This window comes from Asterias rubens, chromosome 10 (assembly GCF_902459465.1).
Source record: "Asterias rubens chromosome 10, eAstRub1.3, whole genome shotgun sequence".
NCBI classification, from domain to species: Eukaryota; Metazoa; Echinodermata; class Asteroidea; order Forcipulatida; family Asteriidae; genus Asterias; species Asterias rubens.
Genome location: NC_047071.1, coordinates 10,067,687 through 10,092,307, shown reverse-complemented (window position 1 = coordinate 10,092,307; position 24,621 = coordinate 10,067,687). Strand labels below are relative to the sequence as shown.

At 39.6% G+C, this 24,621-nt stretch overlaps 1 protein-coding gene across 1 annotated transcript; it reads right to left on the bottom strand.

Moving 5' to 3' along the window:
• Nucleotides 1-468: 468 nt before the first annotated feature.
• On the bottom strand, nucleotides 469-23,789 carry LOC117295658 (G-protein coupled receptor 54-like). The gene is made up of 4 exons (XM_033778369.1): nucleotides 23,705-23,789; nucleotides 3,247-3,635; nucleotides 1,841-1,982; nucleotides 469-1,103 (listed from the first exon to the last, which is right to left on the bottom strand). Exons 1-4 carry the CDS (start codon nucleotides 23,745-23,747, stop codon nucleotides 469-471), a joined length of 1,209 nt encoding a protein of 402 aa, XP_033634260.1. The 5' UTR covers nucleotides 23,748-23,789.
• Nucleotides 23,790-24,621: the final 832 nt, after the last annotated feature.

Genomic DNA, 24,621 nt, shown 5'->3' with positions numbered 1-24,621 from the left:
GAAGCAACTATGGCAAATGAAGAGGAATTGTAATTCATGAAAAACAGACAGGTTGGTGACTGTTCGCTGCACACAAAAAATGAAATCGTGACGACACGGACATGTGCACTAGAATACTGATACCCTTTGCAGTGACCGCCATTTTCGATAAACGTGCACACGTGAATGGCTACTATAACATGAGGGACTTTCGCAGAGCGTCACGTGTGCACTTTTCCAAAATCAAAGATGGTGGTCAATGACGTCGTGTGCAATTCATCTCAATCGGAGCAGACGAAGTAGCTGTATGTGTACACGGCACATCGCATCAATTTAGCATTTACTTTTGCCAGAATGCCAATCGAAAATACGCAGCATTTGATTAGAGCCTCGTTTCGTGGCGAGTGTAAAACCCCGGTACCCGGTAAAGCTACTCGAACGCACCCGTTACATTAATGCAACGAACTTCTGCCATTGGCACTCTATTGTTCACACCTGCCCATGGTTTTGATACCCTGTTGCGGGGACACTGACATTAATGCTATCTAAACTCTGTACCGATGTGCTGACGGTAGATTGTACCACAGATAACTTCATTGTAGATCCACAACTGAATGTACTAGTTGCCATAGTGTTGTTTCTACTAAGGCCCCTCCGTTTACAACACCCGAGATGCTTGGTAAAACCAGTCCCAGCAAAGGGATACATGAACGGGTTGGCGGCACTATTCACATACAGAATGACTTTAGTGGTAGCCGTTGTGGTAGTAAAAAGTTTCGATTGGGGGAGGAAATTTGGGTCCCATACGACCCAGACGATGAAGGTATGTTCTAACAGCCACGACAGTGCAAACACAACCACCACGACCAGAATCAAGCGGAGAGTCTTGCGCATGCGCCGTGACCTTTGACCTATTCCTACTTCCCCGGGATTGGGCTTTCTGAGTTTGAGGAAAATCATCAGGTAGCACATGACGATGAATGAGAGTGGAATGACGTACATGACGAAGGCAGCTGAGGTGTGAAAGACTTTCTGGCCGTAAGCCCAAGGGAATATGATGGTGCAGAACAACCCATAGTACTTAGTGGTGTAGATGAGGACGGGTGAAAATAAAGCCAACGAAACTGTAAACACAACAATGGAAAGAAAAAACACTGAATGCTAACAAAAAGGTGTACATCCGTAAACGGATCGGGGTAAAACGTGTAAAGGCCCGGTCACACAGGACCCGATAACGAAAACGATATTAAACGAGAACGATAAAAATGCACGCCCTCGATTGGTTGAAATGCTCCACGCAGAATACGCCCACGCCTCATTCAACCAATCGAGGGCGTGCATTTTTATTGTTCTCGTTTTCGTTATCGTTATCGGGGCCTGTGTGACCGGGCCTTAATGGTTGTGTTTACATATATACGGGGTGTGAATTTGAACTGGGAGGAGTGGGGACATAGGGGAATTCTAGAGTGCGTTTTGGCGACCCAAACCAGAAACATTGGTCATCGCCGGTTGAGCGTGTTCGTTCGAGCGCCCCAAAACGCACCCCTAAAGACTGCTGCGACACAAAAAGTCTATGGAAAACTGTGCGGTGACAAATGACATGATAAAAAAATGCTTCACAGTGGTGCATTTTTTTGAAAGTTTGTGGCGATTTGGAACACTTTGGGTAAAACACGTCTACCCTCCCCTTTCGGTTAAACACCCTCCATTGGTCTGTGCACTTCGGGAAGAACGACTTGTCTAAAACTGTAGGTGCTCTCTGGTGAGTGAATATTTGTACACAATGGTGCAATTTCAGGCTCTTGCAATAACACAAATAACACAAATGAAAGGTTGATAGTGTATTGGATGTTATACTTACTAATCCATATGAACAGGATACAAACGAGGATACCATTCTTACGTCGTTTGGTATGTCTTATGCTGTCCAATGGATGAGCAACCATTCTATATCTGTCATATGACATCAGAGCCAATGTCAAACAAGTGACCTCAGCTACAACCTATTAGTAAATTAAAAGCACAACAACCATACTCATATTCTGGGAACACTCATAAAACTCCCGAGTCAGAATCAGAGACTTTGAACCTGTAGGTGGCAGCAGGCTAATACCAGGGCAATTTTTATAGATCTTTTCGCAAATTGCGCAAGCGCAAACTTTCGAATGAGGTGCATGCTGGTCTATCTAGTGATCAAATTTAAAGGCTAGCTAGACAAGCATGCACCTAATTCCACGTCTATTGTGCGCGTACCGAGTATCTGCGATTTATAAGGTCTATACACCTTTCTTAATATTTATGCATAAGGTACGTCACAATGCCAACTCAAAACGAGGCGATGGGCGCAGCCACTGCAAGGGACGGGGGAAGTGCGCCCATAGCCTCATTTTGGGTGAGAATTATGACGTCATGCATAAGTATTAATAAGAGAGGCCTATAGACCTGTACGCAAATACCAACTGCGCAGGTGCTTACTGTTACATGTACGTGAGGTGCACTGCACCTCCCTCATTGCACGCGTAATGCGATACGGTCTATTGTTCACGTCGTTCTGGAAGGTTTAGTTGCACGTTCCGTGTGAACGTGAACGTGAACGTCAGCAAATTTGTGTCGTTCACATGTCACGTTTTAGCATAAGTAAAGTTCCCATTTTGCACGTAGGTAAGAACGTGTGCGCAAACATTATACGTGAGCATGCAATAAGTCCAACGTGGCGACGTCATCCAGAAACAGTACAATAATGTTGACGTTCACTTCACGTATTTTTTTCGCGTAACGTCCAGCTAAACCTCGCTTTTGTTTTTAAGAGCAATGGATTTACCTGTGGTAAGTCTGGTGCCACCAGAGTCCCGAAAAGTCTTCAAATTACCTGGATTCCAGGGACCTGGCCACTTTCCGGGTCAGGCTGACCCGATTAATGGTAATGCATCCATGGTTCCCTAAACACCCTATTGCACAATGTGAGCTTTTAGATGCCTGAAAAAAGGGTCTTCAGGCCTGAAGTCTTTTCAGATTGTTAGAAAGAAATGCCTCTCTCTCAATTACTACAATACTCCACAGGGAAGTGTTTCTCGCAATGTTTTGTTCTATAAACACCTCTGTGCGGCACCTATATGTAGCCCGGAGACTACAATTAGGGCTCGGGCTACATTTAGGTGCCGCACACACCTCTCATTTGCTCGTAACCAAGTTTGTACACGCATATAATTATCTTTGAATGGTTACCAAAAGTGGCAAGAGTTTTTAAAGAGGTATTATTATACTTACATATCGCAAGTAGAAGGTGGGCCAACAGTTGATTGTCAATGATAGATTAAAGCCAATGTTATCAATAGACGTAGTCAGGGCGTGAACAAGCAGAAACAGAAAGTCTGTCACTGCCAGGTTAGCGAAGGAGAAGTTTGTCGTGGTGTGCATGTCCTTGTGACGTACCACGATGTATATGACGGCACCGTTTCCGATCAGGCCGACGAAAATGACAACAAACATGGTGACGGCGATGATCTGTATGGGGCCGAATTCGCGTCCGTCGTCCGAACCGTCAACATAAGAATCGACATCTTCGTCAGTTCCGTTCCCCGTGCCGTTCCAAGCTGATGAGTCGTTCATGAACGGTAGAAGCATGGTTGTCATCAACGCTGCACTACTTGTTTGTTCTACATAAATAATCACAAATCAATTGATACCTTCTGTATTACAGCACCGATACTCCCCGTTCCCTAGAGAGAAAAATTTAACAGGATGGCCATTCAGTGAGTATCTAATCCCAGATCATTTTTGACCTGTTACTACGTACACTTGACCAAACAAAACAACATCATCAGTCAGCCGACGACCACTTAAAGACAGTGGACACTACTGGTAATTGTCAAAGACTAGCCTTCATAGTTGGTGTATCTCAACATATGCATAACATAACTAACCTCTGGAAATTTGAGCTCAATCAGTCATCGAACTTGCGAGATAATAATGAAAGAAAAAAACACCCTTGTCACACGAAGTTGTGTGCGTTTAGATGGTTGATTTCGAGACCTCAAGTTCTAAATCTGAGGTATCGAAATCAAATGCGTTGACAATTACTTCTTTCTCGAAAACTATGGCACTTCAGAGGGAGCCGTTTCTCACAATGTGCGTGTGCGAAAAGTGATCGTAAGCGTATAATTCGGTGGTAAAAAGAGCCATGAAATTGGGCCCTGACCTGTACTTTAAAGTACATAAATATGTTGGCAAAATATAAAGGCAATATCGTGCCTTCTTGTAATTATACAGTAATGTCACGTTTACAAAAGCCCACGGGAATGTCAAGTAGGCCTATCCAATATTGATGTAAAAGGTAAACATTCACTGTACAAACATAATGTGAATGTCCAGTGTACAATGTACAAGGTAGACATTATACAATTGTTGCACGCTGTGACGGCTTCCATGGCGTTTTGTACACTCGAGGGTGGAAATGGCACCCGAGGCGAAGCCGAGGTAACATTTCCCCTCGAGAGTGTACAAAAAACCCATGTACCCCATCACTCACAGCGTGGAACAATTGTTTTGTTATACCTTTGTATAATAATGTTACTCCTCTTCTCGAAATTATGTTGTCATCTTCAAACAATTCCATCGAACCCGCGGTTGTTTCGTACACGGCGCTGGAAATCGACCAACGCCGGGAAAGATCAAGGTGATGTACACCGGTGTACATCACTTTCCATGTTACCCGGCCCGTCGAGTCATGTAACATGCGTTTTTGTTGCGCGTCACATGATTGGTTCTCGACCAATCAAACTTCACAGTTTGTTACCGAGGTATAACAGTCACTGTTGTACAAACCTACGGGAAAACAAGTTCAATTATCGATGTACAAGGTAGACATTGAAATCTATGGGATATGAATATCCAATATCCAATATCATTCACTGTACAAACCTACGGGGATGTCCAATATCCAATATCGATACACAAGGTTGACATTCACTGTACAAACCTATGGGAACATTCAATTTCCAATATCGATGTACAAAGTAGACATTAACTACACAAACCCACATGATATGAATATCCACAATCCAACATCAAACAAACTTTACACTCATAACGCGTTTATGCGTATGCCTTTAGTGTAAATTCTACGGCGTTTGCAAATCAAAAGTCTTGTAGTTACGGTACGATGATATATTTTAAAATATTATTGCTTGAGAACCAATCACGTGATGTGACAAACAAAATATGCACGTACATGGCTCTTGGAACATGAATGATGTACACCACCTCTGGTCGTTCACAGCGCCTTGTAGTTTTTGTACAATTACAGAAAGCCCCGGGTCTGAGAGGTTGTTTGTAACTACTCTGTTTACAAGGTAATTGGAAGATGTATGTTCATTGTGCGATATGCCGCAATATATTCGTCTTTTTAGTTATATTTTTTTGCAAATTTCGTCGTAATGTCTATGTGTGAAGATGATAGTAGGTCTCCATCAAAGGAAATAACTATATATATACCATAGTGCAAGAAAATATTTGTTGCACACTCAGAGACTGAGGTCCATGTTTTTTTTTACAACCAAAGGACACCCTAGACTTCAAGGGTGTTTTTTGTCTTTGACATTTACCAAAGTTGGCTCGTGTCTTTAATAACATGTAGAAGCTATCAACACAAATTTACTTTCTGCTTTATGGAACTAAAAGCTGTTAACCTTCATGTTTCATGCCTCGGTGACTACAAATACCTTCAAAATGAAAAATTACCTCCCGAACTCAGTTTATAGGATTTTGTGAGAAAAAATGGAATAATCTTCAGTACACGTTTCGTGTTTCTATAGCTACAGAGGCCGACTTGTAGTTTGACTATATTTATTATTAATTTGAAAAGGTCGATGCTTACAAACAGAGAGATAACCAAGGTTTTTTCTTAACCAATTTACTTCCATAATAAAGTGTATTCATAAAAACAAAGTGGCTTTAGTGACCATGGCCAGAAGCGAAAGAAACGGTATATTTCATGCAGGTGACGTCATCAGCCGCTCTCATTAATGACAGACATTGTGTAAAGAAGCCCTACCCTCACCACTTGGTTTTATTTGTATATATGAGTTACAATAATTAAAAACATCATGCATGTACCTGGTGGTTGTGAAATCGACGGCTGCCTCTTTGCTTCTACTAAGACCAATGAAGGTCACCGTATTGGTTAATAAGGCGTTTACGAAACTGACAGAGAAAGGGTTTACTATTCGATCTCCTTAAGTTGAGATGAATTTGTTTGAGATTGAAAAATAAAAAGAGGATTTATGAAGATTGAGTACAGTGGTCTATTTTAAATTGCATTGTTACAGAACTCTGTATTTTGTAAAATTTAGACCGGGCCCTTGATTACAAAAAAAATATACCGGTCAAGGTTGAAAGGCACTGACGTTCGTTTTTGCAAAAAAAAAAACAAGAACAAAAATATAGAATACTTGCCTTTGACAGTAAATGGGCTGCCGAGCAAGACTAAGTAATATAAATATAAATTACCCCGTTTCTTATTTATTGACAAATGTATTCCGTTGTGTGTGGACGTCCCGTTTTAAAAGCAGTTGCCACTAGAGGTAATTACTTAAAATAACTATTAGCATAAAACCTTACTTTGTGACGAGTAGTGGGGAGATGTTGATAATATAAAACATTGTGAGAAACGGTTCCCTCTGAAGTAAATGTAGTTTTCGAGTAAGAAGTAATTTTCCACGAATTGATTTCGTGACCTAATAATTATATTTTGAGGTCTCGAAATCAAGCATCTAAAAGCACACAACTTCGTGTGACGAGTGTGTATTTTCTTGCATTATTATTTCGCAACTTTGACAGCCAATTGAGCTCAAATTTACACATGTTTGTTATTTTATAAGTTGAGATACACCAAGTGAGAAGACTGGTCTTTGACAAAATTACCAATAGTGTAACAGTGTCTTTAAAAGAACCATACACAATTGTTAAGAGAAAAAAGAATCATGAAGATTACATCGTAAATATAGTGGAACACATCTCATGAAATTTTGTTGTCTGAATTGTCATAATTATTTTAAGAGAAAGAAATACAATTAGTTCGCCATTGGGAGTTTATCGCTCAGTGAGCGTTTTTATTAGTATTTTGTTTAAATCGAAAATTTGTAATCGGTTCTCGATATTTTCTCGTGATCCAGTTGGCTGATCGATATCAAGCTTCTATAGATTTGTCAATGGTGGATTGCATAAGGTCATAAAGTGCTTCAGTGCCAGCAACTGTTTTGTTAGCAAAACAACTAGTGCTGTATAATGTTCCTTTAAATTTACATGGCGTTTTAAATAAACATCAGTTTATGTCAGCCTGATTCGTATGGCTAATCAAACAAAAGGTCACAGAGATGAACACGAAGAAGATTGGCTCAGCAAAAAGCATGGTAGACAGAGCAAGTATATGAACACGAAATCATGCTGAAGGTCCCATGATTAAATACAAAAACTTAAGAGAAACAAAATAGTCTGATTTAATGCGATGAGTCGAGGGTAAACATGGCAGGCTCTATAGGAAGCAATGATGAAGAAACAACAGGAGAAATAGAAGATTGGAGAGACAGCTATAGCAACTTGGAGTGACAGGGTTGAGGGTTACAAGGTTAGGTCATTGATTGATAATATAAAACATTGTGAGAAACGGTTCCCTTTGAAGTAAATGTAGTTTTCGAGTAAGAAGTAATTTTCCACGAATTGATTTCGTGACCTAATAATTATATTTTGAGGTCTCGAAATCAAGCATCTAAAAGCACACAACTTCGTGTGACAAGTGTGTATTTTCTTCCATTATTATTTCGCAACTTTGACAGCCAATTGAGCTCAAATTTACACATGTTTGTTATTTTATAAGTTGAGATACACCAAGTGAGAAGACTGGTCTTTGACAAAATTACCAATAGTGTAACAGTGTCTTTAAAAGAACCATACACAATTGTTAAGAGAAAAAAGAATCATGAAGATTACATCGTAAATATAGTGGAACACATCTTATGAAATTTTGTTGTCTGAATTGTCATAATTATTTTAAGAGAAAGAAATACAATTAGTTCGCCATTAGGAGTTTATCGCTCAGTGAGCGTTTTTATTAATATTTTGTTTAAATCGAAAATTTGTAATCGGTTCTCGATATTTTCTCGTGATCCAGTTGGCTGATCGATATCAAGCTTCTATAGATTTGTCAATGGTGGATTGCATAAGGTCATAAAGTGCTTCAGTGCCAGCAACTGTTTTGTTAGCAAAAAACTAATGCTGTATAATGTTCCTTTAAATTTACATGGCGTTTTAAATAAACATCAGTTTATGTCAGCCTGATTCGTATGGCTAATCAAACAAAAAGTCACAGAGATGAACACGAAGAAGATTGGCTCAGCAAAAAGCATGGTAGACAGAGCAAGTATATGAACAAGAAATCATGCTGAAGGTCCCATGATTAAATACAAAAACTTAAGAGAAACAAAATAGTCTGATTTAATGCGATGAGTCGAGGGTAAACATGGCAGGCTCTATAGGAAGCAATGGTGAAGAAAAAACAGGAGAAATAGAAGATTGGAGAGACAGCTATAGCAACTTGGAGTGAGAGGGTTGAGGGTTACAAGGTTAGGTCATTGATTGGATCGGTGACAGGTCATCGATAGTTGATTGTAAGGTGAACATTCATTTCTTTTAAAAAATTAAAATCTCTCCATCTAGTCACGGCCAATGCATGTTTAATGTCATGGCCATAATAGCAGGGGAAGACAAAATATAAATTAAAATTTAGACAAACAGCTACGAATCTCTTAACCAAGCAGAGCTTCAAAGCCAACTTGAGTTGCATACAAACATACCCAGTCTCAATTAATATTTTGTACGTTTAAATCACATGGCATCGGCTAGTCAGGCGGGATGGGTGAAACAAAATAATTAAGTTTCACCGCGTACTGATGTTATTAAATTTCTGCCATTGTACGCCACATGGCGGGACAAATAGTAGCGACACCTACGTCATAAATGAATGCTACCTTGTCCCATAGGGTGCGTTCGTTTAGCTTCCCTGGGTCATCCCCGGTCTGCCCGGTACGTTCGAATAGCTTTGACGGCATTCCAGGGGCTCACCCAGGTCAGCCCCCACTGCTTGTGGAGTGGGTTACTTGGGGGCTGGCTCCAGGTAAACGCGTCACTTCGAGAGCGGTGAAAGGTCGTTCGATCAGCTCTTGTCAGGGGCTCACCCGAGTGAGCACCGCGGCGGGGTAGACCCAGGGAGGCTAAACGAACGCACCCAGTGATGGATTACACATGACGTCATTGACCACCATCTTTGATGGCAACAATGGAAAAGTGCACAGGTGTACGCACTGCACACAACGCATCCACGTTTCAGTAATGATGACGGTCAACCAATGCACGGGGTTTATTGGATATAGATTCAAGTTATGCTTAATGGGTGTTGTTCTTACCCAGGACAATGTTACAAAACCGGTATTTCCATTAACAACCAGTATAAAATGCAAAATGACTCAACTGGAGCCATTCGGCCATTCGGCCATTTGGCCATTCCCGCCCACTCCCCAACCACCACCACCACCACCACCACACAATGAGAAACTCGCCGAGTTCAAGACTGGTTGGGCAGTATTCAAAATGACGGGTAGAGCTACGGCTATGTTGTTCAGGACATTCTCACACATGATGACGCAGACAATAAGCCGTAGCCGTAACCGAAGCTGCTAATTCGAACACGGCCTTCGTGTGTCTCGTCCAGGGCCATCAGTATTTCTCTAAAAACATCGTTTCCTGTTGCATGTCCGCTCAATCAAGGCTATGGCTCATGCTCTTTATACCAATGCTTTAACGTTGTCGCCTGATCCATCAGCCACATCCATGTCATTGCCGACCCTCTTGTCAATTAGTGTTGCCCTTGTTAGGTTTAGCCTCCATTTAAAGAGCATCTCCTAGAAAAACTAAAACTTCACTACTTGTCTCGTATAAATGCAGTAGTGTCGGCATTAGTCACGCTCTGGAGCGCAATGGTGAGAGAACCGCCATTAGCTCCCTAAAAGCAAACCATCATCAACGCCCAATGATTATTTTAGATGGTTTTTAGATATAGCCTTCATCGTTAAAAGCACGGTTGAAGGACATGTCTCCAACATTCTAGGGGAAAAAACACTTCAGGTTAGGTTATGCGGTATCAACAACAACTGGTATCGGGTCAACCGTGGCAGTAACGCGTACTCATATAATACCACCTGACGGTCCGTATTAGTTATTTTAGAGAATCCTGTAGTATTTCGTCTAAGTAGGATTTGAAACTTTGAATAGTGGAAGTATAACCAAGAGAGGTTTGCGGTAACACCATATGAGTAATATATCCTTTTGAGTAGTATTGGTTCTGAAAAGGACCGGTGGAGTATTTAAAACTTTTAAAATTACACTCTCTAACCCCCCCCCCCTTCTCTCTCTCCCCCCCCCCCCCTCTCTCTCTCTCTCTCTCTCTCTCTCTCTCTCTCTCTCTCTCTCTCTCTCTCTCTCTCTCTCTCTCTCTCTCTCTCTCTCTCTCTCTCTCTCTCTCTCTCTCTCTCTCTCTCTCTCTCTCTCTCTCTCTCTCTCTCTCTCTCTCTCTCTCTCTCTCTCTCTCTCTCTCTCTCTCTCTCTCTCTCTCTCTCTCTCTCTCTCTCTCTCTCTCTCTCTCCCTCCCTCCCTCCCTCTCTCTCTCTCTCTCTCTCTCTCTCTCTCTCTATTTGACCCGAAGCCAACGTTAGAGTATGGTTAGCTAGGGGTTTGCAAAACCCCACATATATAGATGAATATACAGATGAATATACAGAGATGTCGACAACAGATCAACAAGATTTCGACTTTACAAGATACACATTGTAGGGTGTCGACATGGGAAAATGTTTTGTTCTATCATGCTTGTTTCAATGTGTGGTAATTCCGAGCTACTGAACAAGTTGAATGCCACTTTTAGACCCACGTTATTATTTGACCTGGAAAACCGGGTGTACAATAACTAAATAATTAAAAGACTGCATACACGTTAAAATATTAACATCTTTACAAGTGAAAGCCAGTTCTCGTTGAAAGTGCCACTGAATAATGCAGCCGTTTCCATTAAGGGGATTAGCAATGCCTGACCATTTGGTTATTATTTTTATTTTATTTTTGTTCCCCGACCCCCAATAGCAAAAAGAAGAAAAGAAAACAAATTGAAAATTTATGAATTTTGGAAGTCAAATTCTAGAGAAAATACACTTGGGTATGTTTTCAGGAAAAGACTTAGGAACAGTGTTCTGTTTGTCTAAGTTTATAAGAGACGGAAAGTTTCTTTATGTATTTATGTTGCTGTAAACAGTGAAGTGAAGTTGTTTTGGGATTAAACAGAAACAATTTGCTAGCTTTGCGACTTCCAGATTAACGTGCCGGCACTATATCAACTAAGCCATATCTATAATTAACTCTTCTTAGGGAATTGGGAATGATATTTTCTCAGCATACTCTGACCATCTCGGATCCAAGCTTTTCTGATGCCGACAATGTAGTTTCATTTCCTCTAAGTTACGGGGTCACCCTTGGTCAATAATATGAAAAGTTAAAAGAGAATACTAAACATTGCTTCATGGTCGCGAAAAATATTCTTACACACAAAAACTGATTTCATGGGGCAAACTTGGGTTTTAATCAAACAAAACAAAACAACTGACGCATCTCGTCGCACTGGTCACGTGAGTGGAGCGCGCCACGATCAAACCAATGCAGTCAATCATGACCACGTAGCGATGGACACATGACGTGATCGATCACCATCTTTGGGCAATGTCGGGTGGCGACTAGATATAACTAATGGTCAAGTCCAGTCGCTCACCTGACATACCTGACATTGCCATTGATGTAAAACAATGGAAAAGTGCATGCGTGTACGCGCTCAGCACGACTTATTGCCAATGATAGCATTTCACGCGTGCACAATTCATCCACGATGACGGCCAATGCAAGGAGTTAGTAGCGTTGTTGCAAGAAATCAAGTTATTCATGCCGTTGGTTTGGTTACGCTTCTGAGTGTTATATTCGTATAATTCAAGCGTAATTAAGAAAAAACAATCATCAAAGGGCGACCAAAATCACAAAATACTTCAACGAAAAGTTCAACCAGATCTAAGATCTCAAACATACATCAGGGCAATGAATCGTGAGGGTAACCAAACCAGGGAGCGAGAATCAAAGATATTTGAATGGAAAGGTATAGGATCATATATACGTTTAAAATAAACGGCATTAATAACAGGTTACAAGTTGGATAGGCGCAGCCTACAGTAGCTTTTGATAGAATAAAGCAATTTGGGATTCATTTCACTCCGAAGTAGTGTGGAAAAGGTACAAAACATCAGTTTGTTTCGCCAACATTTTAATCTGAGAAACATTTCTGTCAGAAATGTTTCTCAGATTGTGTATTTCAATTACAAAATCTCTGCATGAAAAAAACCACTCAAGGATTTCGGCAATATTGTTTTCCTTCACATGTTCACATTCTAGTTGTATGGTATAATCTAAATGTAAATAGTATATTTAAAAAAAGGTTTCAAAAACTAAGGTATACGTTCCCTTTAAAGAGGCATGACCGTGTCAAACAGTACGGATTTTGTGTTTTATAGTCATCTTGACGAACAAAAGGTAGCCGTTCTCCTTTTTGTAAAACAATTTCGAGGTTGGTGGACTCAAAACATTGGGTGCGTTCGTTTAGCTCCCCTGGGTCTACCCCGGTGTGTGGCGGTTTTTTTTTCTAGGACGAACGTGGATAATTATCTGCACACGTTCGTCCTGAAAAAGAAAAACTCCACACACCGGGGTCGACCCAAGGAAGCTAAACGAACGCACCCTATATGACACTATCAGGTTTGGGTTCATTTGTCTGTATACGCCCAAAACCAAGCAGTCCAATTCTTAAGTGTCCTGTCAGTGGCTGCTAAATCCGTCGTAAATGGTGCTACATTATTGGGTCTCAGTGGAATAACTTCAATAACCTATTTTTCCTATAAACAAAAATGAATATCATACTAAGCGCCTTGGGAACCTTGTTTTTAGATACGTTCGCTATGTAAGACTGAAATATTATAGTTATCGTTGTATCAAAAAGCAGTGGATCTTTGTAGCAGGACAGGCTACGGCTGGTCACTATCTTTTACAATCCAATAACAAGATATTTAAGGCAGTGGACACTATTGGTAACTACTCAAAATAATTAACAGCATAAAACCTCACTTGGTAACGAGTAATGGGGAGAGGTTGATGGTATAAAACATTGTGAGAAATGGTTCCCTCTGAAGTGACGTAGTTTTTGAGAAAGAAGTAATTTTCCACGAATCTGATTTCGAGACCTCAAGTTTAGAATTTGAGGTCTCGAAATCAAGCATCTGAAAGCACACAACTTCGTGTGACATGGGTGTTTTTTTCTTTTTTCTTTCATAGTTATCTCGCAACTCCGACGACCAATCGAGCTCAAGTTTTCACAGGTTTCTTATTTAATGTATATGTTGAGATACACCAAGTGGGAAGACTGTTCTTTGACAATTACTAATAGTGTCCTCGACTTTAAATAGTTTATACTTCATAACACACAAGTTCATCTTAGCAGCTTTGTTTCCGGTTCATAATCGGTCTATCACTGAAACAATCCCATGCTTTAATGAATCTGATGAAACCAAACAAGATTAATTGTAGCGTGCGTTTATTGGCAGCCACTTGAGTGAAACTGTTTTTCATGCGTGACAAAGGAGCATTAAAATTGAGATTTAATCAAACAGATGACGTGTAGCAATAAACGCACGGCCTCTCGCTGCACCGGCTCTCTTCTTATAACACAATCATGTTTTTTATCAACTTTTGACAGGCATGACAAATGCTGACAGACACTGCAGAGGGCCAGAACAATGTAAAAACAGAACTGTCTATTCAACCTTGACACTTGATCTTTAAAGGCAGTGGACACTATTGGTAATTACTCAAAACAATTATTCGCATACAACCTTTCTTGATGATGAGTAATGGGGAGAGGTTGATGGTAAAGAACATTGTGAGAAACGGCTCCTTCTGAAGTGCCATAGCTTTCGAGAAAGAAGTAATTTTCCAGGAATTTGATTTCGAGACCTCAGATTTAGAACTTGAGGTCTCGAAATCAACCATCTAAACGCACACAACTTCGTGTGACATGGGTGTTTTTCTCTTTCATTATTATCTCGCAAGTTTGATGACCAATTGAGCTCAAATTTTCACAGGTTTGTTATTTTATGCATATGTTGAGATACACAAACTGTGAAGTGTCCACTGCCTTTAAGGATCAAACCGAGAATAAGAACAGCACAGTCTACGGTTACTCCAACTTTCATGACCAAGTCACCCATTTGCAAGTGCCTTTCACTCTGCGACTTGGTATACACTAAGCCTCCCAAGCACAGCGTCAAACAGCCTGAGCATCACACTAGCATCCATGGTTGTCTATGGTGCCATATTCTTTCCTGTGGAGATATGTGTGTCCCCCAAACGGCAAGCTGGGTACAAACTTCTTCTGATAGCGCCCTCTTTTGAATCACCCTCCTCTGGCAAATGGGGGGGAACAGATTTCCACAGGACACCGCGGGACAAGACCCTCCAGTTCACCATAAAGTTATACATTGTGAAATAAACTTTAACGATGTACTTAAAGGCACTGCCGTCGATTTCACAAAACTCTTCTTAACTTAAGACTAATCTTAGGACATAGGACGAGTCCCAACCCTGCACTGTAGCATGCAGACCTTAAGATTAATCATAAGTTAGGACGAGTTACTCGTCCTAACTCGAGATAAGACGAGTTCTCACTCTTTGTGAAGTCGACCTCTGGACATTATTGGTATTTACTCAAAGTAATTGTTATTATACAAAACTTACTTGCGGTAATGAGCAACGGAGAGCAGCTGTTGATGGTATAAAACATTGTGAGAAACGGATCCTTTCCAAGTGATGTGGTTTTTGCGAAATAAGTAATTTCTCACTAAAATAATGAGTTGAATTCGAGACATCAGCTGAGGTCTCGAATTCAAGCATCTAAAAACACGGACTTGTGTGACATGTGAACTTGAACTTTAACAGATTAGACCCGGTTGTCGAAGACACAATTTAAACTTGATGACTGAAAAATATTTGTTCTAAAAGTTTTAGATTGAAATTCACTCTTAGAATTGATTGCAAAAACTGACCACTGCAGATGATTTTGTCCTTAGTTTCAATCAAATGCACCAATGTGGCTGTCAATGCTTTTCAAAAGTTGCACTTCTATTCACATTCGATCTTCAAGGAACTGGACACGTTTGGTGATTGTCGAAGACAAGTTTTCTCATTAAGTGTATCCAAACACTAAACATTGAAATAACAAATCTGTGAACGTGACACAATGGTCAGTGAAGTTGCAAGAGGGTACACAAAAAACAGCCCCAAAACGTCCTTGTTGCACAAATGATTTGTGTGCTTTCAGATGCAAAAAAGGTTTCATTTCAGGTGGAGCCGTTTTTCACAAACATGTACACTATCAACTGCTCTCCATTGCTCGTTATAAACTTGTAAGTTTTTGAGCTAACAATTATTTTGAGCAATTAACAATAGTGTCCAGTGCCTTTAGGAAACTACACTGATGGTCTGAAAACTCACCTTTTTTTTTCATTCGATAACAAACTAGAGGACAATATTATGCACTTATTAGTCGAAGATCAACAATATCTAGGGGTTTCGTGGGAAAGTGTTGGTAGCGTAAGATACTTTGAATTTACAATCCTACCTCTTGGCCTTTCATCGTCTCCATTTTATTCACCAAGATGTTTAAGACCACCCTTCTCTCACTTGGGAGTGTCTTATTTGCCTTGTGTTATGATGATGTGTTTCTTTTGTTATTCCTGGTACATCAACTTCAATCCAATTTTGAAGACGAAGTAGCCAGGGATATTCAAAACATTGACAAATACAAATGGAATCCAAACACACCGCATCGAATGGTTTGGCGTGATCTAGAACGACATTTACGTTTTGGAAGAAAGATGTGCAACACCAGATGTCTAAAATGTATTTCCATTTAAAGCTTTCTAAATGTCTTTTTTTATTTTTATTTTGTATTCACACAATTGAAGAGACGATCAACATCATCATTATAAAAAAAAATCCCCCAAATTCCTCAACAAATATAAAAACCTCGTAAGCGAAGTGATACCAGAATTTTGAGAGTTTCGGGCACAGCCTGGGAAGCACAGCACAGCTTGTGTTAGGGAGCGCCCTTACGAAAACCATCACAATATACTTAAAGCCAAGCCATTATACACTTTCGGTACAGACAAACAAATAAAAGTTCACAGATTTACAAATAATTTACAGGGTTTACAGAAGGTAATGGTGAAAGACTTATCTTGAAATATTATTCCAAGAAATGCTTTACTTTTTGAGAAAACATTAAAACAATATCAATTCTCGATAGCGAGAATTACGGATTTATTTTAAACACACGTCATGACACGGCGAAAAGTGGGGAAACAATAGTGTGTTTCCCGTTATTTTCTCCCGACTCCGATGAGCCGATTGAGCCTAAATTTTCACAGGTTTGTTATTTTATAAATAAGTTGTGATCCACGAAGTGTGGGCCTTTGGACAATACTGTTAACCGAAAGTGTCCAATGGCTTTAAAGACACTAGACAAGGGCATGGTTATTGTCAAAGACTAGTCTTCACAATTGGTGTATCTCAACGTATACGTGTACATAAAAAAAAATGTGAAAATTTTGAGCTCAATCGGTCGTCGAAGTTGCGAGATATTAATGAAAGAGAAAACACCCTTGTCGCACCATGGTCACACGAAGTTGTGTGCTTTCAGATGCTTGATTTCGAGACCTCAAATTCTAAATCTGAGGTATCGAAATCAAGTTCGTGTGAAATTACTTTTTTCTTGAAAACTAGGTCACTTCAGAGGGAGCTGTTTCTCACAATGTTTTATACTATCAACCTGTCCACATTACTCGTAATCAAGAAAGGTTTTATGATAATAATATTTTGAGTAATTACCAATAGTGTCCACTGCGCGTGCCTATTACAAACAGAACAGACAAAGCGTAAACGATGATTGGAGAAACAAAGAGTTGTTCCTTCAGGCAGTCGCTACAATAAAATGTTATATAACAAAATGCAGAGAATGTTTCAACTAGTTCGACAGGAATTGTTCGAGGTTAATCTCCCGATACATAACGGATTTAGCCCAGAAAGCGAATTAAAACAGTGAGACCAGCACTAATTCGGCTGCAATAAAATTGTCGCATTCTCTCATAATGCTAAACCAAATCAGGTTGCAGGTTTGCCGATAGTTATTCTATTTAACTATTTGAGCGGAAAAAATACCTCCATATAAGCACCCATCACAAAAAAAACAGCCAATCAATATCGTTAGAACAAAATCAACACATCATTACGAACACAATAAGAAATCCCATTACGAAATGTTAATAAATGTTGCAGTCCTATCCAGGCTAGTCAATGACATCAAGCTGTCAATGACATCAATTTTTTAAACTTCATGTTTAATCTGTATGCCTTCAAGCCGCGAACGTATTTTACATTGTGTACGACACGTTTGTTTCGCGGGTTTGGTGTAAACGTGTGAGTTTAGTTGAACATTGATGATCCCCCACAGCTCGCACATATCAGTATAATAATAATAATAATAATTTATTGCCCACAATGAATCTAAGACTGTTTACTGATATTGTGTTCTTACTCAAAGCACAGCATACCTTTTTTTTGTTTTTAACCGTCCGAATGTTTCAATCCTACACAAATGTAGATTTTCATTCATTGAAACTAACCATTGGAAATTGCATTTTAAAAGGGTGGAAGCGTTTTTGAAATATAACAAAAAATGTGTCCAGAGGAAGGTATTCCGTAATCGGAATACCCAATCTGGAGACAGTTTTCAGCATGAACATTTCTCATAATAACGTTTTTTAAAATCTTTTCTCTCTGATTCCACATTCCTTAGGAGGGAATCGTTTATCAAACTTGTACCCACTATCAACAGATACTGTAAAGTGATTCTTATATTATAAAGATTTTATGGTCGCTACAACTTGAAGAAACTAACAAAGGCTGTACACCCTCCCTTACTAAGATTTATTTGATCGACTATGATTAACGTTGACATGTACACACACTTGCCAAACAACTCTACAAAAATAGGCCTGCATCGTGTTACGTCATTCGTATTTTTTTGGCGTGTCGTGTTTGGGCAGTCTGTTCACCAGACCCAAACTGTGTTGTTATAATCAGCAACATGGTATAGGGTTCGCTACCCGGTCATGACACTTGCGCCCCTTGAGGAAGGCACTTAACCCCAATTGCTCCTTAACAAATTGAGAAACTGTTCCATCCGCTAGGCTCTTGTGATACGGACTGTAAAAGGGGAACCCTGTTTCACCGCGGGTACCGCAGGAGTACTTTGCAACAAGCCCCTGGTGATAGGGTCGATGGCCAAAATCAGTCAATTTGTAGCCCTTACAATGCATTGGCTGTCCGTGGTTTTTTGATGGAGGCGATCTCTCGTAACAAAAATTTAGACTAGTAACGCGGCAAATTTGATTGAACACACAAGAGGCGCATGCATATTATTATTCTCGAATTGGTTCCTGTATTATTTGAGTTGTTTGTTTGCATTTCAGACATGCCATGGGTCAATATATTATACCCGTGTATTTCCCCTTGGGACTCAGTTATCAAGACTATCGCACCCACTACACTGGAAACAATAAAGTGTTTTGAAATTGACACAATGGGTGTTGACACAGACAGCAACAAATCAAACGTTGTACCATGGCTAAATGGGTGTTCAAATAACACTAATTTCTGAAGGAAAAAAAAATTACTCTTTTTGGCAGCATAAACCACCAAATCTTCCTAATCGCCTTAATACTTTGAAAAAGACGCTCACGTGTACAACGCATTGCGTCGAAAACATCTACTAAATACGTTCTAGATGTTGCGTCCTTCATCTTGGAACGGATTAGGGAAAGTGGAAACATGCATTGATAATTAGACGGATGCATTTGGAAATGTCTGCCCACGGGTAATGTTTTCACGAGAGACACAGTTTTTTGCCATAATGAAGAAGATTATACATAAATAGATCATGTCGGTCTGTCAATCATGATAGGTAGGCTTAAAGACACTTGACATATTTGGTCATTGTGAAAGACCAGCATTCGCACTTTGTTATATTACAACATTAGGGCCTATGCTCAAATTAACAAGTCTGTAAGTTTTGACTCAATTGGTCATCGAAGTTGCAAGAGGAAAACAAATAATAAAAAAAATAAAAAACACCGTTGTTGCACACATTGCTGTGTAATGCATTTTTCCCATAAAAGTGTTAATAATTCGAGTGAGAACTTGCCTCTTTCTCAACACTTGTTTACTTCAGAGGGAGCTGTTTCTCTCAATCTTTTTCAACAGCTCCCCATTGCTCGCACCAAGTAAGTGTATATTATGCTGACAATAATTTGAGTCATAACCAATATTGTATAGTGTCTATTTAAAAAAGGAACATACTTTGCCAGATAACCTAGTGGCACTTGCAGTGGACACTTACGAAAAATACTGGTTACGTGATTTGGGTTATACGAATCAATGGTTGTATCGATGTTTTTCACGTTACGGTTTGGTTAAAGTGCGAGCAGTGGCCGATGAGTAAATCTCTGTGTATTCAGGCAGTGGACGATTCGAAGGGTTGTCAACATTGGTCAGTGGAGGGAGACACGGTAATAAGATTGGGCGTGTGCGTGGTTGCAATACATTAGGGACTTTTCGTTTTCGACGACGGATGGTTCTGCGACGGTTGTTCAGCTAAACGTTGTCGTTTTCAGCACAACGAAGATTCATCCCAAGTACTGTCGTAGAAATTGAGGGACGACCGTCCTCAAAGCCGACGCATACGTAGATGGCGCCAAATGTCATCTTTACCGTCGCAGAACCATCCGTCGTCAAAAACGAAAAGTCCCTATAATAGCTCATGTGAGCGGCAAAGCTTTCGGTCATGGGAAAGTACTTTTAACGGCGTTTGCGTGTAGCCTATTAATGTACAGGACTTTTGTAAGACACCCTGAAGACAGTAAAGGATGCTGGTGATTTAGAAGGAGACCCATTAGAGGAAGGACTAGTACAGTTCTGGGCCCAATTTCATAGAACTGATAATGGTCAAAAAGTAGCTAAGCAGAATATGTTTATCCTTACAAGCATTATGGTTCACAGCCAAAATAGCATGTCACCATGTACAATCTCTGACTGATTGGTATCCTTCTTTCTTTTGGAAGTTTTAAGCAATGTTTTTTCTGCGTAACCTACTCTACGAAATCGGGTCATGTTGTAAACGGTTGGTCTACCTCCATAGTCCAAGTGAGTTTAAGCAACTACATTTTTTCCTTCTTCAAAGAACCCCCCAAATTATGCTAACCTGTATCGTTTGCTAATAAAATGACAATAGAAACCAATCCAACCAGCTGTTTGTTTGAACGGTTCAACATGGTCTAGACACGAATAATTCACAGAATGGTTTAAAAAGCGAAACAAGGCATGTATTATATGTATGTTGTTGCAATCATGACATCCATTCTTGAAGGGGCCCCTTTGTGTTTTACTGATCGTAAGTGTAGTTAATTTGTAATTTTAATTGTAAAATAAATTCCGATTTTTCCCACCAAACCACAATTTTGACTTAAAAAAATTCATTGATTTTTACTATGAATGGTCCTTGGTCTGATGAAGAAAAAAACGGCCATGATCATTCCTACCTAAAGCTGGTGGATTACTTGTTAGTATAATAGTGCGGTTTGGTTTTTGTTTAACGTTTAATTGATTTATTATTTTGTTTAACTCCTGCTTCATCGTTTTAAATAATGTTCTTTGGTACCAACTTTTTTGGCTTAAGATGATTTTAAGTCCATTCTTTTGGGGTTTTAGGAATCATTTTGAAACTTGTCTTTTAATTTGTCTGGAATTGTTTTTAATGTTTAATGTTGAGTGATTTTATTAGCGTTTACGAAAACCCAATCCACTTGCAAGGATCCGGTCTGAGGTTGGATTCGGACCGGGGTCCACAGAGAAAGAAACCACCGAATCAACCAAAATATGGGTTTGTAGCAATACCCGATAGACCGACTGTTTTTTAGAAACAGAAATTATGTAATTTTCCTGTTTTGTTTTCTTTTCGTTTCATGTGGCGTGTTTGTGAAAGGAACATGCTACCTCACATACGGTAGTTCCGAAAACAAGAACATTCCCAAAGGGAAACACTTCGTCTTCTTCACCATGCCAGCGTCCTACTTCAAACCACTTGATCGGGTTCACGTAGACGTCTTTCGCAGCAAGTGTACCTTAGGGTATGGTCTTACATGCGAGGAGGGGTTATTTGATCTTATAATTTTCTCAATGATTGAGCATAAGTGGCACCCTCCAACCAATGTAGAGGACGGTATTGTTGCTGCTGTACCACGGACTTAATTGGCAATGATCTGGAGCAAAACCAGTGGTTGATGCCTATAACAGTTTAACATTCACCTGATAAGTGCTGAAAATGGCATAACGAGACACCTTAGTAGACGTATTAAAAGCAGTGGACACTATTGGTAATTACTCACAATAATTATAGTATAAAACCTTAACTAACAAGTAATGGGGAGCTGTTGATGTTATAAAACATTTTGAGAAACGGCTCCCTCTGAAGACACGTAGTTTTCAAGAAAGAAGTAATTTTCCACAAATTTGATTTTAAGACCTCAGATTTGGAATTTGAGACCTCGAAATCAAGTACAGGAAAGCATACAACATCGTTTGACAAGGGTTCTTTTTCATTCATTTTTATCTCCCAACTTCGACGACCGGTTGAGCTCAAATTGTCACAGGTTTGTATTTTGTGCATAATGTTGAGATACTCCAAGTGAGAAGACTAGTCTTAGACATTACCATTAGTGTCCAATGTATTTAAAACTTCGCCTCATATCATCGTTGTAAACACCGTTTACACGTAATACAGCTAGAACGGGTATACGGCTAGAACAGTATACCACCGCGCCATAGCCTCGAGTCCGTAAGCTCTTGATGCTTGATCATCAGCTCCCTGCGGGAGCTCATGTGGAGCTTTTGCACGTTTAAAAATGGACCCCACAAGGGGATTCAGTGTTCAGCCTGGACCCAACAAGAGAATGGTAATGCAGAGGGAAACATGGATAACACAAGCAAAGTTGTGAGTTTGTTGTGTGCGGCACCTAAAAACGCTGTGTTTTATCGGTCAAATGGCTGAATAAACACTGTTTTTGAAAACTGCGGAAGATTTACATTTCCTTTTTTACTATGCAAGATTTTTTTAAAGATAAATACCAACATATTTGAGTAAAATATGGTGAATTGTACGTGAATACGTTTAAGATCGTTCTGCAATTCAAACTAAGATAATTAATGCAGGTTAGTGTGTCAGATCGTCGTATCCTTTTCGTCACAATGCACGAGCTAATGGACAAACCAATCCATTGACAGACATTATTACATTAACTAATGATCTTTGTGCAAAATTTTACCCGAAATTGCCAGTGTTGTGTAACGTCATTCGAAATACAAACCAATCCATTGACAAACTAATATTACATTAACTAATGATCTTTGTGCAAAATTTTACCCGAAACTGCCAATGTTGTGTAACGTCATTCGAAATACAAACCAATCCATTGACAAACTAATATTACATTAACTAATGATCTTTGTGCAAAATTTTACCCGAAATCGCCAATGTTGTTTAACGTCATTCGAAAACTTGCACATTGTTACACTCGAGTTGTTTTCGAGTGTAATGTATTTCAAGACGCGAGCATACGGGGTGCCGCGCGTCTTGAAATAGGGCTCTAGGCACGGGGTTATTAACAGTCATGGGCAAGACTTTTAACGGCGACGAGATAACCTCCGAGTTCAAATATCACTGAATTTTGGTTTCAACATCCAATTACATTGCATCGCAATGTTATCATCGCAGCATCTTCTAATCATTTTATTTATGTTTTAAAATAGTTTTGTGTTAACAAGAAAATTGGACACTATTAGTAATTTACTCAAAATAACTGTTAGCACACAAACTTCGAGCAATTGAGAGCTCTTGATAGTATAACGCATTGTGAAAACGAGTCACTTTGAAGTGGCGTAGTTTTGAGAACGAGGTAATTTCTCGCTAAAATAATATATATAAAAGACTAATTAAAAGCCGAAGCCTTTGTTATGTATCTGAACCCACACAAAGTTGGGCACCAAGGGTGTTTTGTCTTATATTATTCTTTTGCAAATTCGACTACCAATTGAGCCCACATGTTTGCAGATATTTTTTTATTTTAAGCATATGTTGTGGTACACCAAGTGACAAATACAGGTCTTTGACATTCAGTCACAAGCTAAACAAAATATATTTCGGCAATAAAATGTCATTGCAATTAAATGTTTCCTTTTTGATGATAACCAATTCAATTTGTAAACAAGTTTTCTAAAAACACGTTGATGTCGAGCCGCATAACTACCTTCAGATTGAAAAACGCAAAGTTAGAACGAACCATTTAAAGCAACTTAACAATTTAAAGTTGACAATTGAACATACACCAATGATAACAAAAAGGGAGATGTGAAAGTTTATCCTTACCTGTTATCAACTGCGTAGCCGAGACGACTCCAGTGTTTGCCATGGTTGATGTTGAGCTATACACACTATTTCACCTGTAGTTCACACAAACTGAAGCTTAACAATAATTACAGCCTCTATATCAGTGCGTATAACTACCGTGCAAAGACAGCAAGGAGATTGCGCAGGTAGACATGACGACATCAATGTGCGCAGGATCTGCCTGGATGCGCATGCGGGTCTTTCGAACTGTGAATAGCCTAATGTAGTAGTCTGCCTTGTTTTGTCATTGCTGTCTCTATTCGTTCACGAAGTCGCCATAACTGCTCTAAATAATTGAACTGGAGTGTTATTCAACTGCAAATGAACTGGTACTATTGTATTATGCATACATGACGTATAGGTTACCATGGCTCTACACGCTTATTAACACCAATACCCTCAAGCCAGAGCCGCCAATTGGGCTGATATTCAAAATGAAGTCGTGAAAACTCCTGTCCTAGACAAGTTCCGGAGTGTGCAAGTGCGACGTAACCAAGCCCAACTATTGATCAAGTTTAGACTAAAACCGTGCCTATACCAACGCAAGCTCGACTGACAACCTTGATACAAATTTACAAAATGTGATGACACTCACTCGTAGTTAACAATCCCACAGTACTACTCTTGTTTGATGTGTAGACCATTACTTTACTCTGCGTCAGTGAAGCTAATAAAGCGATGTCCCCTCGGTCCACTAAAGCGAAATAGGTAGTTCCGGCCGCGATGTCCAATTTCCCTCCCACGGCAGAACTAAAGTAGTCTCCCGAATTCTGAAATGTACTTTGCGGAAAGGAATTTAGAAAGACAATTTTCCAAAGGCACTGGACACGCTTGACCCAACATAAAAGTGCATAAAACTTTGGCTCAGTTGGTCATTGAATTTGCAAGACAATAAT